Genomic DNA, 16,684 nt, shown 5'->3' with positions numbered 1-16,684 from the left:
TTCTGCTCTTTTGCTCTTAAAATGAAGTATGAACAAAAAACGATGTTGAGGTCGGGGCTCAGAGGTATATTTTATGATGGTGCCACCAACGACCTCGGCAAAATGTCGATGCCATGGGGCAGAGCGAAACTGACACTTTGAGAGATTCCTGGGGAGCCGACATTTTGTCGTCGCATACAAAGGTGCGTGAACCTGGAATATGGGAATATGAACCTGGCAACATTTAATGCTAGAACGTTATCTAGTGAGGCGAGTCTAGCAGTGCTATTGGAGGATTTAGGGGGCAGTAAATGGGATATAATAGGGCTCAGTGAAGTTAGGAGGCCAAAAGAAGCATATACAGTGCTAAAAAAGCGGGCACGTCATGTGCTACCGGGACTTAGCGGAGAGACGAAAACTAGGAGTCGGATTCCTGATTAATAAGGACATAGCTGGTAACATACAGGAATTCTATAGCATTAACGAGAGGGTGGCAGGTCTTGTGGAACTTAAGAGGTACAAAATGAAGGTTGTGCAGGTATACGCCCATAAATCTAGTCATGATGACCAGGAAGTCGAAAGCTTGTATGAAGACGTGAAATTGGCGATGGGTAGAGTGAAAACAAAATACACCATACTGATGGGTGACTTCAATGCCAAGGTAGGCAAGAAGCAGCCTGGAGACAAGGCAGGGGGTGAATATGGAATAGGCACTAGGAATAGTAGGGGAGAGTTTTTAGTAGAGTTTGCGAAGCAGAACAATATCCGGGTAATGAATACCTTCTTCCGAAAGCGGGATAACCGAAAGTAGACGTGGAGGAGCCCGAACGGCGAGACTAGAAATGAAATGGACTTCATACTCTGCGCTAACCCTGACATCACACAAGATGTGGACGTGCTCAACAAGGTGCGCTGCAGTGACCACAGGATGGTAAGAACTCGAATTAGCCTAGACTTCAGCAGGGAACGGAAGAATCTCGTACATAAGAAACCAATAAATGAGTTAGCGGTAAGAGGGAAACTAGAGGAATTTCGGATCAAGCAACAGAACAGGTATTCGGCTTTAACTCAGTATGAGGACCTTAGTGTTGAAGCAATGAACGACAATTTTTTGGGCATCATTAAGGAGTGTGCAATGGAAGTCGGTGGTAACTCCGTTAGGCAGGATACCAGTAAACTATCAGAGGAGACGAAAGATCTGATCAAGAAATGCCAATGTATGAAAGCCTCTAACCCTACAGCTAGAATAGAACTGGCGGAACTTTCGAAGTTAATGAACATGCATAAGACACCTGACATATGGAAGTGTAATACGGATAAAATTGAACATGCTCTCAGGAACGGAGGAAGCCTAAAAGCAGTGAAGGAGAAACTAGGAATTGGCAAAAATCAGATGCGTGCGTTAAGAGACAAAGCCGGCAATATCATTACAAATATGGATGAGATAGTTCAAGTGGCTGAGGATTTCTATAGAGATTATTACAGTACCAGTGGCACCCACGACGATAATGGAACAGAGAATAGTCTAGAGGAATTGGAAATCCCAAAGGTAACACCGGAAGAAGTAAAGAAAGCCTTGGGAGCTATGCAAAGGGAGAAGGCAGCTGGGGAGGATCAGGTAACAGCAGATTTGTTGAAGGGTGGTGGGAAGATTGTTCTAGAGAAACTGGCCACCCTGTATACGCAATGCCTCATGACCTCAAGCGTACTGGAATCTTGGAAGAACGCTAACATATTCCTAATCCATAAGAACGGGGACGCCAAAGACTTGAAAAATTATAGACCGATCAGCTTACTGTCAGTTGCCTACAAGCTATTTACTAAGGTAATCGCAAATAGAATCAGGAATACCTTAGACTTCTGTCAACCAAAGGCCCAGGCAGGATTCCGTAAAGGCTACTCAACAATAGACCATATTCACACCATCAATCCTTATATATAGCTTTCATTGATTACGAGAAAGCGTTTGATTCTGTCGAAACCTTAGCAGTCATGGAGGCATTACGGAATCAGGGTGTAGACGAGATGTATGTAAAAATACTTTAAGATATCTATAGCGGCTCCACAGCCACCATAGTCTTCCATTTAAAATCCATACAAAAGCCCAATAAAGAAAGGCGTCAGGCAAGGAAATACGATCTCTCCAATGGTATTTACAGCGTGTTTACAGGAGGTATTCAAAGACCTGGATTGGGATGAATTGGGGATAAATGTTAAGGGGGAATACCTTAGTAACTTTCGATTCGCTGATGATATTGCCTTGCTTAGTAACTCAGGGGACCAATTGCAATGCATGCTCACTGAACTGGAGAGGCAAAGCAGAAGAGTGGGTCTAAAAATTCATCTGCAGAAAACTAAAGTAATGTTTAACAGTCTCAGAAGGAAACAGCAATTTACAACAGGTAGCGAGGCACTGGAAGTGGTAAGGGAATACATCTACTTAGGGCAGGTAGTGACGACGGATCCGGATCATGAGACGGAAATAATCAGAAGAATAAGAATGGGCTGGGGTGCGTTTGGCAGGCAATCTCAGATCATTAACAGCAGGTTGCCATTGTCCCTCAAGAGAAAAGTGTATAATAGCTGTGTCTTACCAGTACTCACCTACGGGGCAGAAACCTGGAGGCTTACGAAAAGGGTTCTACTTAAATTGAGGACGACGCAACGAGCTATGGAAAGAAGAATGATGGGTGTAACGTTAAGGGATAAGAAAAGAGCAGATTGGGTGCGGGAACAAACGCGAGTTAATGACATCTTAGTGGAAATCAAGAAAAAGAAATGGGCATGGGCAGGACATGTAATGAGGAGGGAAGATAACCGATGGTCATTAAGGGTTACGGACTAGATTCCCAGGGAAGGGAAGCGTAGCAGGAGGCGGCAGAAAGTTAGATGGGCGGATGAGATTAAGAAGTCTGCAGGGACGAGATGACCACAATCAGTACATGACCGGGGTTGTTGGAGAAGTATGAGAGAGGCATTTGGCCTGCAGTAGGCGTGACCAGGCTGATGATGAGAAAGGTGCGTGGAAAATGTGGCCTATCGGGTACATTATAGAGCGCAAAAGAACAATAAAAAATTCACCGACGATTACGTTATGTCCTAATGCTAAATTTGAACGCAGCCGTACACGTGTTTTTATTTCGCGATGTACTGTCTGGCGCGGACAATCTGTCTTTGCGGCACGTCGCAAATGGAGCGATGTGTCGCACGACTGCCTCGCTAATCGGAAGATCGTGAGAGACGGCTCATGGGTGACGCATGGGCGCGACTCATAGCAGCCGCCACAGACACACCTTCGCTCATGCAGCGCTTTGTTTCCGTACAGATGACGCAAGCTACTCTGGCGCCATTTATTAGGCATCTTAGCGCAGGTTGCGCGCCACTACGCTTTCCTTCTCACAATTTCGCCATACCCTCCTCCTCCTCTCCCCGCTTTCCTCCTCGCTCTCACTTCGCTATCGCAGTATTTCATCTCCCGAAGCGCTCCGCGTTCGCTTTCATCTTTCGCCGTGCTCGTTTGCTCGGTTACGAGGCACTACGCCGACGCTAGCCGCAAGAACGGTCGTCTGACAGCTGCGCTAGTAACGACACGGCACGGGCCACCAGTGCGCGCCCCTGACGCGCCATTCTGTATTTGGTCTTGTTAAGGCGAACGCATTATATTCCCCATGAAGCGGAAAATCCGGCATCCGGTGTTATTATCCGATGCATAGTAGCAAAACCCACGTGACTAAATTATGACATCACATTCCTGGCGCTGGACGTGCTGTGGCTCGCACTGTGAAATCCGACGGTGAACAGCCACGGCATTCAATGAACGTCGTGGCCCGCTCCCAAAATTGAATTAAGGGGGATTAAAGTGGATTAAGGTAGATAAATACGGATTAAGGTTGCTCCAAACTAGAGCAAGGGGGATTAAGGTGGAGTTCGAATTTCAGGTGATCACTTGGGCACGTAGTAATGCTTTCGCATTCAAATCATGTTACGACACTTCAGTGACTGAATTTCTTTAGCCACTTGTTCGTGACAGTGTAGTACAAAGAAGGGCACAGATTTTTTTTATTTATGTGATATAAGGAGATGTTGATGCACAATTTAAGGCACCGGTTACTCCTTATCTCTTGAATGGTTCCATCATACGACATACAGTGTTCAAGAATACATATGGATGGATGCGCAACTTTAATATTCAAGAATACATATGAAATAATCTTTTCACAGACGCACCAGGAATTTTCACGCAACATTTTCACAGAAAGACTATGATGTAATAACCACATGGTGCACACAATATACAAGGTAAATGTCTGCACAATTGTGCAGCTAAAAATCTGAATAATACAAACGATACTGTCGCCTAATGACACAGTCTATAGTCAGCGGGTTTTACATTCATCGTGTAAATGCATTATCACGTATAGTCACAACAAAACAGTCAACATAACATAATTCACAAATACAATGCATATATATAGCGACATTGAGATGAAAGGAACAAAGAAAGCGTTAATAACGCCCAACAATGCCGCTGTCTTCAAGAAAAGTCTTTAGTGCTCTTAAAGCGCTCTTCTGCAAAAACGTTGTTGTCAAGGACCGAAACGTTTCCTTAAACTGAAAGTTCTGTGGTCTAATTTAATTAGGGTTGATTTAAGTCGGCATCTTGGTGTGTCGTGACGTGGGCAATCTAGAAATAGGTGATATATCTTCGTCTACAAATCCACAATCGCATTCGGGGGTTTCCGCACGGCCAATTCTGTGTAAGAAATGATTTGTGTAGGCAGTGCCTAGCCTTAATCGATGAATAGTTCTATAGTTCTGTCTAATGATAATGAAAATTTGAATTCAATGAACGGATCAATATGGTATAAGTCCGAGCTCTTGGAATTCTGGTCAAACCAAGTGTTCCGACACATTTTGAAAGGCGTCCTTATAATGCAACGTAACTCATTCTTTGATATTGAAAGCGGAACCACATCATCTTTGAGGTGTGCTTGTCGTGCTGTTTCATCGGCTGTGTTGCCAGGAATGTTACAATGCCCTGGTATCCACTGAAATGCTATTGCATGTTTCGCTGCGCTTGCCTATGTGAGGTTTTTAAGTGTTTCGTATATTATACTATCACTGAATGTTTTCCCTTTTGTGCTGCAGAGTGATGTTAGAACCGCCTGTGAATCTCTGAAAATTACCCATTTTTGCGCATCTCTTACTGACAATATAAATTTTATCGCACATAAGATTGCGAACAGTTCAGCCATTATGGACGAAGTCGCACTAGATAACTTAAATGATTCTTGTTTGTTGATGTGCAGTATAATGAATGATGAAGTTGAAAAGGTTCATGTACTGGAGCCATCTGTATAGACGTGTGTGTATCCTGAATACCGCATGTATATCTGGTAAAGTGCTAGCTGTTGAGGAGCTTGAATGAACATGTCTCTTCTTCTGAATATCCCGCCTACTGACAATTTCATTTTTGGAAGTGTCAGCAGCCATGGAGGACGTTCGACGTCTGAGTTCCAAATTTTATTTCTTGGCAATATGTGAAGATTCCCTCCGATTTCTATATGAACATAACTTTTATCTTGTTTCATCATGTCAAGAGACAATGGGTGACTTTTATGCTGTGTTCGAAGACGAAAATAATGTTGGCATGTTTCTGTAGTTCGAATAACTGGAAATAGCGATTGGCAAGCCTCAGTTATTACAAAAGAGCTAGATGTCACTCCTGGAACTCCTAGACATATGCGTAGTCCTCTAGCTAAAAGTTTTTGAAGTCGCTCTTCTGGCGTGTGGAAAAGTCCGTCTAAGATGGGCGCGGAATACACAATTTTTCGTCGTATTAATGCATTGCAAACAGTCAGCATGGACAATACTGATCCGCCCCATGATGTGTCTGCGAGTTTGCGAAGTGCGGTCACTATGGCATTGACCTCGTTTTCGAGTTTTTTTATGTGCGGTGTCCAGGGTAGCTGCCTATAAAGTATTATGCAAAGAAATTGATGCTGTATGACAATCATTAAAGGGTGTCCTTCCAGATTAAGGGTGACATTTTTAACTGCCTCCGCGTGAAGGGCAATACAGCTGTTTTTGCGCGTGACAGAACCATTCCTCTGTGTCTCAAAATTGGTTAATGATATTTATGCCGTCTTGCAATGCCATCTGAAGTAGTTGAGCATTAGACCCAGATGTCCAAATACACACATCATCTGCATATAATGAAAACTTTAACTGTGACGGCAGTCTTCTTGCTAAATCAACCATGACGCAGTTAAATAGAAAGGGGCTGAGTACGCTTCCCTGTGGTACTCCCTGTTTTACAACATATTCAGCACTCTTTCCTTCACCCGTCGGAACAAATATTTTTCGACCTGATAAAAATTCAGCAATACATCGCAAGGACCTGCCAGACAGTCCAAGTTCCAACATACTTCGCAAAACATGAACGTGACTAACAGTGTCAAATGCCCTCTTGATATCTAGGAATACTGCATAGTCATGTTTCCACGTGCACGCTCGTGTTCCACACAGGTTACTATATCTAATATTGCATGCATTGTGCATCTATGTTTCCTAAGACCTACTAATTAGTTGGACAACACATCCGTTTCATTGCACCACCATTGAAGTCGCGCGTCAATCATTTTCTCGATTACTTTGCATAAACAACTTGTGAAGCTAACTGGGCGGAAGGATTGAAGGCACAAGGGCGTCTTACCCGGTTTTAAAATTGGCATGATTCGAGCGACATTCCAAGAGTCGGGTACAGTTTCTTCTATCCATAAATTATTACAGATGTCTAAGAGAGCATTTGTACCTGTTGGTCCTAGGTTTCTTAGCATATTGTATGTAATGTCGTCCGGCCCAGCAGCACTTTTCGCGACATGATGCAATTGCACATTCAAGCTCGCTTAATGTGAAAGTAAGATCTAATTGAGGATGTTGGGCCCAGTAGCAAGCAGTAATTTTCTGCTAAGCTAACACTACTGAAATATGAAATTCTGCACATTGCGATGAAAAAGCAGGTCTGGAAATAAGCTCACAAAATTTATCTGCCAAGAATGTACTGCAAAGAATGCTAAACTCGAGAGTGAAAACGCGGCTCTGCACGCTAAGTGTTCCTTTTTAGAAAACACTGTTCAAAGCTTAGAAAACCGACTCGTGCAAACTGAGCAATACTCTCGTAAGACCAACCTAGAGATTCAGGGTGTAGTGAAGACCGAGAATGAGTGCTTAAGCGACCTACTATCCAAACTTGGCTCTACGATCAAAGAACCAATCGTTGCATCGGACCTTGAAACGTGCCATCGTGTGCCTACACGCAGTGGTGATCGGACAAATATAATCGTCCAGTTCAAGAGTCGCGCGAAGCGGGATAGCGTTTTCCACAAAGCTAGAAAAATGCGTCTCACAAATACAGATCTTGGCTTGGAAGGCTCTTCTTCGGTGTACGTGAATGAACACCTTTGCCCTGCCCTGAAGAAGCTTCTCGCGATGGCCGTGAAAAGAAAACACGCGCATCACTGGAAATCGGTGTGGTCGTTGAACGGCAAAATATTTGCAAGACGAGCTGAAGACACGCCCGTTCTCCACATAAGAAACGAGAGTGACGTCGAGAAGATAACGTCGGGGCAGGCGCAGGTGTAAAATGCGGAAGCAGCGCGAATTTGTGCACCCCGCAACTTTGGCTGCATCGTCAAAATGGCTTATCAAGAGCTGGCTCTCCCGCATCTCATTGCTAAGCAGGATGCATCGACCACGGCTGTTTTGCATCTTAATGCGCGCTCAGCATGCAACAAGAGTGACGATATCATCCATCTTTTGGAGCAATTTACTTTTAAGTTTAATGTGATCATGATATCGGAAACATGGTACTACAGTAACTGTGCTATGCTGACTTTACAAGGTTATCACCGCTTTTGTATTAATCGGCCCAGCAAAAAAGGCGGGGGTGTTGCACTTTTTGTTGAAAGCTATGCAAAATATGAATTAGTACCAGACTATACGACAGTAACAGATGACTATGAAATACTCACTGTAAAGAGTAAAAACAGGATAATATGTCTGGTGCTACCCAACATTGCCCACCGAGCGGCAATGTTGTCACTTTTCTAGATTTTTTTGAACCATTCCTAGATTATGTAAGCATGAACACTTTGAAGCTTGTGTGTGGCGGCGATTTGAATATAGATGTACTTAAACAGAGTAATTCATCCTTCCAACTGAACACGTGCCTCCAGTCTGCAGGTTTTGTAAACACAATCACCACACCAACACGCATTACAAGTCATACATCTTCTTTACTTGACTTATTCATTGTTGATATATCTACTACTGTATGCAACACAGGCACATTGGTGTCTGACATAAGCGACCACTGCCCTATATTTTTAATCTACACCGATGACTCTAAGAAAGCAACTGACGCCTGTCAACAATTCACTTATCAACGTATAACACAAGCAGGTTTAGAGCAGTTCAGGAATGACGTTATGAATCACGATTGGTTACATGTTTTGAACAAAACAGATGCAAATGAGGCATATAATGAATTTATTATAACTTTTACCGATATGTACGCAAGCAATTTTCCAATGAGGACAGCTAAATATTCCAAAAAAGTTAGAAAGCCTTGGGTTACTCATGAGCTTGCAAAAATGATCAAAACAAAAAATAATCTCTATCATTCCTTCTTGCGCACGCGGTGTGAATTGGCATTACAAACATTCAAAAAATTTAGAAACAGGCTAAATGCTGCACTAAGAAAAGCAAAGGCGGCGTACTATGAGGACTTATTTGCAAATGTTTCTAGACAACGCCCAGAGATTGCGTAGCAAACGATTAATCTTGTTCTAGGCCGCCGCAAGGACGATACGCACTTGACATCGATGAAGGTGGGCTCACGTGAGATAACAGGCACAGCGCTTTCCGATTACTTTAACCACCACTTCGTAACTGCACAAAGCGATATGGCTGAAGGAAATGATAGCATAGGGGTGGTTTGTCATAGCGATGCTGTTCGCGAAAGCGCATTCTTTGCACCTACTGATGAATATGAAGTATACAGTGTGTACATGGGGCTGAAAAACAGTAAAGCTTTAGATGTAAATAATTTGCAGATTAAACCTATAAAACATGTTTTGCAATTTATTGTACCTCCGCTTGTGCACATTTACAACCTAATTTTAGAGACTGCAATTTTTCCAGATGCAATGAAACACGCGAAAGCCTCGGTTATTTATAAAGGTGGTGATCGAAACACTGCGTCTAACTATCGACCGATATCGGTGCTCCCAATTTTTTCAAAAGGAATGGAAAAGCTTATTTTTGCTAGAATGACGGAATTTTTCAATAAACAGAGTGTGCTTACTGATTCACAATATGGATTTCGGAAAAACAGATCCACAGAAATGGCTCTTCTTGCGCTGAAAGAATACGTTTTGCAGAGCTTCGAAAACAACTACTACGCAGCCGGCATTTTTGTAGACTTCAGTAAAGCTTTTGACAGCCTCAATCACGAGATTCTTATTCGGAAGCTTTGTTTGTATGGAATTCGTGGGAAACCGCTAGAATTACTCAAATCATATCTGAAACATCGACGTCAGTACGTTTCCATTAATAAACATAACTCGTCCCTCTTAAGTATTGTATGTGGTGTGCCTCAAGGAAGTATTCTTGGGCCACTTTTGTTTAACGTTTTTATAAATGATATCGTAACCATAAACAGTGAGGTTCAATTCATTATGTACGCGGATGATTGCACACTGTGTGTCTCAGGTCCTGCTGCGAATGAACTTGTGCAAAAATGTAATAAAATTATGGCAAATTTGTCCGATTGGACACAGACAAATAAGCTTAAAGTAAATTCAAAGAAAACAAAAGTTCTGATATTTCGCGCGAAAAATAAACCACTTAACATTAATCATGCTATTTATTTTCAGAGCCAACGCATTGAACTGGTTGAAGAATTTAAAATTCTTGGAGTATACTTTTCTTCTAATTTACGTTGGGATGCCCATATTAAACATCTCTGCGGAAAACTCTGCGGTTACCGGTGCTATGGCACGTTGTCGCACATTTCTACCTACGAGAGCAAAACTTCAAATATACTATGGTCTCTTCTTATCGTATATAAATTACTCTTACCTTGTCTGGGCTACAACATCTAAATCTAACTTGCAAAAGCTGGTAATACTTCAAAAGAAAATCGTTCGGTATATAGATAACGTTAATCGGCTTTCACCAACAGATAATATATTTCTCAAATACCGACTAAACCGCGTTGATAAATTATACGTTGATAAATTACTAGAAACGATTTACTTCTCATCCGAATATGTTAAGAATTATTTTGCATCCCTTGCTCAGCTAGAACTCTGCACTCACACGAAACATACTACACGAAACCCCGAGGTGTGGAAGGTACCATGGTTCCGAAACAATTACAGCCTACAGTCCTTAACACATAATATACCGACTGTACTAAACAAATATAAGCACACAGCTACGCTAAATAAAAATGGCTTGCGTGACTACTTTCTTTCTTTATAGTGGCACCTTAGTACATTTGCATTCAAGTGTAAAATGTCATCTTCATGCATACGTACGAAATTGTAATGTTTGTTGTGTATAAAGATTTCAGTGTATATATCATGTGAGTGCTACTGCCATGTAAGGGACCCTGGGCCTCCGTCAAGCGGCTGCGACAGCTTTTTGCCCAGGTGTCCCTCCAGTTCCTTTTGTTTCTGGTAAATAAAATTGATTGATTGATTGATTGATTGATATTATCTAACACGTGTCCCGAGCTACCGCGAGAGCACAAAATGGGAAGCTCTGTGTTATAGGTCCGCTTAAAGAACGAATTACTAGAAAAATTCGTGGGACAGACGTGTGAGGAGACAGCGTGCCACAGAAGTCGCGCCAGCGCCGTTTGCCTAAATTTTCTATGCGTCTGCGCATTACTTTGTGTATTTTCTGAGTGTTTCTGTATGCTTCTAAATTTCCGCTGCTTCTGTACGCTCTTTCGGATCGGCGTCTGATGGCTCTTAGGTGTTCATACTCTCCGTCAACTGCAGCATAATCTTTTGGAATTGGGACCTTCTTTGCGCATATGTTCATGTTATCCTGCAAAAGTTCTGCAAATATTTCCACTGTTGCATACTGATTAATTTGACCCGTTAGGCGGTGCCGGAAAGCTTGCCAGTTGGTTAGTCTGCTGTAACGCCTGATATCATAGTGCATGCTAGGGTGATTTACAAGGGTGGGAAAATGATCACTTCCGCGCGTTTCCATGTCTGTTGTCCATCTCACACCATTCACTGGATCATGTGAACACAGGGTAACATCTATGCAGCTTGAATAATTATGCCCACGAAGAAATGTTGGCGACCCATCATTTAAAACAGTCAAGTTGCATTTATCTATGGAGCACTCAATAACGTTACCACGTTCATCACAATGATCACTGCCCCAGACGATGTTGTGCGCATTGAAGTCGCCACATATAAATACATTAGAATAAGCTATTTTAAGATATCCACTAGCGCTTCTACTCAAATCCGTTTGAAGGTTTTAGATATAGATTAATCACTGTTATGCAGAGCTTGCCAAAGGATACTTTACATGTGATGAATTCCGGGAAGTCTGAGTCACTGGACTGAATGTGATAAGATGGTAGGTTTTTTCTGACGGACAGGAGCACTCTGCTAACAGGACCTTGACGAGAAGTCTTGTATATCACATAATTCGAGAGGTGAAAGTCGTCATTGATTCCCGCCTCTTAAATGCAAAGTATTGGAAAGTTGTATTGGAAAAGCAGTTTATGAAAGTCACCACACTTCCTTCAAAAACTGTTGGCATTCCACTGAAATATAGATACATTTTTGTAGCGGTTATTCATGTACTGCCTGCCGCAGTTTCGGCCCGGATTGTTGACACAATTGTGCTTCGAGAGGCAACAACGCTTTCACTTTCGGTAGGTTGTTTGCTTCCGGCAGAGCAGACAGGATTGCCTTAAGAGCTGCGAAAAGCATTAGCAAAATCAGTTGTGTCACCGATGGGGTGATATGTTCGCTATCAGCTGGCGTTACTCCTGCAGTAGGTGCATAAGGTCGCTGAGAAGAATGTGTGCGAATATTGGAGCTTTCTTCTGTATTACTTTCTTCCTGTTGTCGTCTGGGTTTCCGTACCACTGATGCCTAAGACTGGGCGCTTGACTGTGATCCTCTTGATCGGTCTCTTGACTTGACTGTCGTTTGTTCTCTTGAGGAGGAATAGCTTGATGATTCTCTTCGCTGTGGTGATTCCGGTGCCCGCTATTGTGGGGGATATTGCACTGGATGAAGAATCTCAAGGTTTGGGGCGGGTTCGTTGCGTCGCGGTTTTCTTCCAAGTGCACACATGAATCCTGCAACCTATATACCAGGCTCTAACAATCGTATATGGTCCGTTAATTTATGTATATTATGAACGAAGTGGCAGAATTTTAGATTTGAAAGAATAACAGAGCAATACAGAAGAATACAGCCAAGTATAGTTTCTCCAAAGATAATCGAAACATTAAGCAAAGTAAATTAATTTCAAAGCTATTAAAGATTACGTTCGGCTATGTACATTACAGTTCAACACTAGAGGGCTCCCTTACAGCTATTCTATGACTACGTCAAGTGCCACTAAGTCCTTCGAGGAGCCACTCCTGTTGCTATTGCTGTTCTCGCATTTCCCGTGTAGAATTGTCTTTGGCAGCATGTAACCTGTCCATGGCGCCACAATTTTCCAAGAATAGGCTGCCAAATGACTTCAGCTGCAACACCGGTAATTTACAATCACAAAAAAAATCCAGAAATAATCACTTTGTCTTTCGACAGAAAAAAAAGACGATGGAAGACCCTCATCATCAAATAATTAACAATATTATCATGATATCTTTATATTTCTTAAAATTCACACTCACATAGCCAGAGCTTGGTGTTCCTTCATTGTGATTATTTTGAAATGCACCAATAATACGCATTTATTGCCCTGTCCTAATTTTATAAATTTATTTTTATTTTGTTTATACTACCGCCCAATACATAGCCGATCCGCCGGAGGGGTTTGCGCCATTTTACTAAGGAACAACCAATCAATTACCTGCTGTGGAGTGTCGGCATAATTCTTTTATTCTAAAGTGCTTAAATTTGTAAAACCAAATCTGTTCGTCAGAACGAAGCTCGTCCTAAACTGCAGTGTTTTAAAATGGGTTTCAACTTGGCCATGGGACCCTTGCTTTATAGTCTGCTTTGTTTTTCATAAGCTTACAGATTTAGAAATCCAGAACAGAGCAGTAAGCGACAGTTTACCACTGCTGCAAACATACAAAGTCCTTTATTCAAAACCACTGGCTCCTATGTTCATCACATCGTTTTACGGTTGGTCGCTACATTTCATGGGGGCCAGCTACGCGGAAAGGCTAAATGTCGGACAATTTCTGGCACTTAAGCGTATTTTCCAGTGTTGTAACTGCGGCGATATCCAGCATTTCTATAGCCAACTAATATCATTATAACGGAATGGGCTGCCTGTTTCACGTAGTATTTTGAAAGCTAAGCTACATGTATCGTCTATCTCTCATCATTCTTTGCGCATAACAAACCATCTTTAAAAAAGAAGAAACACTTGGTCACTATTTCCTTGCCAGCCGGTACGAGAATCTCCTGGATTCAAAATGACGAAATGACGATGAACCGAAGTGTAAATTCGGGACAAGCTGCCTGATTTATTTCCATTTAATTCCAACCTGCCCTGCATAGGTAGTTGTCGGCGAAAGCGTACATTTTCTTTGCAGAGCAAGCTTTTACGTCACCGTGAGATTTTGCAGAAAAGTAGAGCTTGGAAACTGCTACATCACTGAAAAAATGCAAGTCATGGTCATTGTCTTGCCAAGTAGTGGTCTCTAAAAAGTGAACGCTTCACAACTACGAAATAGTTTAATCGCAGTACTAATTTCGTAGTCCTGGCAACTCGACAGCATTTTGAAGTAACCTAGAAGCGCTTGGAACTACTCTAACTTGAGCAACTTCTAAATCGCATTTCGCGCACGCTGATAACAATGCCCGCCGGCAACCTCCTCAGTTTTCAGAGGTGTACATGTGTCTTGAGAGTATTTATGGCTTTTAGAATAAAGGGTTCTCGACTGCTACAGTGCCGTTAACGCAGAAAATACTGTTCTCACAAATTCGCACTCAAATCACCTATTACGGTTTAACTTCGGCATGTCCCGCCCGCAAATCCAAAACAACCCGACTCCTTTTTTTCCAAGATATGTAGATATGTAGAATAGGCACATCACTGCGAATTTATCACAAAAAGCAGATTTTAATTCAGCAACAATGACCACTTCATGCAGTTTCTTGCCAAGAAAAGAAAGACAGAGCACCTTACTTTCAAATTTTCTCTTCTGATGCTTGTCCATCAGGAATAACACGTCGGCTTACCGGGCTAGACAGGTTCCGCGACGAATGTTCCCGCATAAAGGACAGCCATTCACTTACCTTCGGCGCTAATGACTTCAACAGCACTGCCGAAAAGGATCTCTTTGTATCCGTGCCTGAAGGAGGGGCTCCGGAATGCGTAGATGATCGGGTTGCAGGCAGAGTTCATGTACCCAAACCAGTAACTCTGAAACAGCCATACAATCGACGCGCACACAGTCAGAAAGTTTATTTACCAATAAACCAAAGCTGAGCCTCTAGAATCCAAAATATAGACAATAACTCCTCTCAGCGTTGCTTCCCTGGTCACATCATCCCCAAGCCGGGCAAGCCGGTTAGCATTGAGGCCCTGAGACCCATCTCCCTGACCTCATGCGCCGGCAAACTCATGGAAACTATGGCCCGCGACCACCTTTCCACTACATGGAGGCTAGGCGGAACTTTGCCGACACGATTTTTGGCTTTCGCCCGCATTTTTTAGCACAGGACGTCTTGCTACAGCTCCACCACAATGACACAGAGCCGACTACTACGCGCCAGAATGAGAGAGCGGTTCTCGCTGCCGAGAATGGCTGAATGGCTGTCGAGAACGATGCCAAACATAGTAGCATTTTCGCTAACATTTCCACCACAGACATTGAACAGAAGACTTTCCACTATGGTCGCGCTTTTCTTTCACATCGCGCCGTCTACATCCGCCTCGATTCCACTGAACACGGCCCGTACCCACTAGGCACACTGGGTACACCTCAAGGAGCGGTATTGTCACCCATACCCTTCAACTTGGCCATGCTGAACGTCCCCTCCCTCCTGCACAAGCTCGAGGGGATACATCATGTGCTCTATGCTGACGATATTACAGTTTGGACCAACACCACCTCTCGGGCTCAAATCGAGGAACGCCTGCAACAGGCGGCCCTTCTAGTCGACCCTTACACCGTTTCTTGCGGTCTGTAGCGTTCCCCATCCAAATCGGCTCTCCTATCGGTCTCCCGCCTACCGCCGCCCCAGATTTCTCTCCGGTCCAGATCCGTCCCGTCGGTCCAGGACCTTAGGATTCTCAGGGTTCACCTTTCGTCCGCCCTGGACCCTCAGGGTGCCATAGCTGCTCTCCGACGCTGCCCGCGCTTCTTTCCTCCGGGCTGCTGCCCCTCCATGCCCTGTGTCGGATCCTGGCAACTCGAGCCTCACACACTACTGCGAGGAGGAGGAGGAGGAGGAAATAACTTTATTGAGTCCTGAGGAACCCCTCCCCACCCACTCTTGGTTTAGTGGTCGGCAGGGGTCGCGGGCCACACCGAAAGTCTGGATTATTATCGCACTTCGCGCCGACTCTACCCTGACGCTGCACGCGGTTTGGAGAAAGCCGACGAACGACTACTACGCCACCTTCAGACCAATACTTTCCTTAGTCCTGAGGTCGCCCGGCCTTTCATGCCGGAAATCTCAGGCACGTGCCCGACTTCTCAGGTACTTGACGATACCTTTCACGTTGTGGCTTCGTGCCCCGCCACTCCACTCTCCTCATCCCCTTTTCCCATCCCTACTGGACAAGCTAGGGAGGAGTACCTGGTCGGCTGCTTTACCTTGGAAGCTCAACGTTCTTTGGTGGCGCGCGCCCGGGCAGCGGCCATCTCCAATGGCATACCGGACTAGGGGCTGCCACTCAGGGGCACAGCAAAACTCTTATTAACTTCTTGAATAAAATGTTTCTACCACCACCCCCAATACGCTATGGATTTTCGTCCACAACATCATCCGCGACGGCCTGGCCACCGTCTGCCGGCCAAGTAGGCGTGCGACGAGCGAGCGAACGAGCATTCCCTCCTCCTGCCTTCGATTCCTCGCTCCGGTTCCTCCCCGACAATCACTTGCCTGACAGCTCGCCCGCTTTCCCTCGGGTTGCGACGACGAAAGAGCGAGTGTCCTAACGAGCTCCTATGAAGAACTCAGGTCGCTGGTCAATGTGTATAGATATTAGAGCGCAGCTCTTAGGTGCCCATTCCTGTGGTGAGCTTCGGCGTGCCTCGTCCTCCTTTGGCGCAACCAAGCGAACACGGAGGAGGACAGCGGAGGAAGCCGTCTTAAAGCACCACCAGATGACGCTCGCGTCCGCGAATGCGCTGTACCGGCTATGCGGGGGAAATTGAAAACAAGACCAGAAAGCTCGCCTCATTGATCACATGTATGAGATACGTTGTTGAATACCCTTTCTTGATGACAGCTTATCTGTCATA

General features: G+C 44.0%; 1 protein-coding gene across 1 annotated transcript in view; it reads right to left on the bottom strand.

Moving 5' to 3' along the window:
- LOC135912933 (melatonin receptor type 1C-like) overlaps window positions 1-16,684 on the bottom strand; it is a 45,694-nt gene that overhangs the window by 12,558 nt on the left and 16,452 nt on the right. The window contains exon 3 of the mRNA XM_065445553.1: window positions 14,508-14,634. Coding sequence (XP_065301625.1) covers window positions 14,508-14,634 — 127 coding nt within the window. The remainder of the gene's footprint in view (window positions 1-14,507; window positions 14,635-16,684) is intronic.

Source organism: Dermacentor albipictus, chromosome 1, assembly GCF_038994185.2.
Source record: "Dermacentor albipictus isolate Rhodes 1998 colony chromosome 1, USDA_Dalb.pri_finalv2, whole genome shotgun sequence".
NCBI lineage: Eukaryota > Metazoa > Arthropoda > Arachnida > Ixodida > Ixodidae > Dermacentor > Dermacentor albipictus.
Note: the sequence above shows the minus strand (reverse complement) of the source record. Positions and strands in the feature narration are given on the sequence as shown.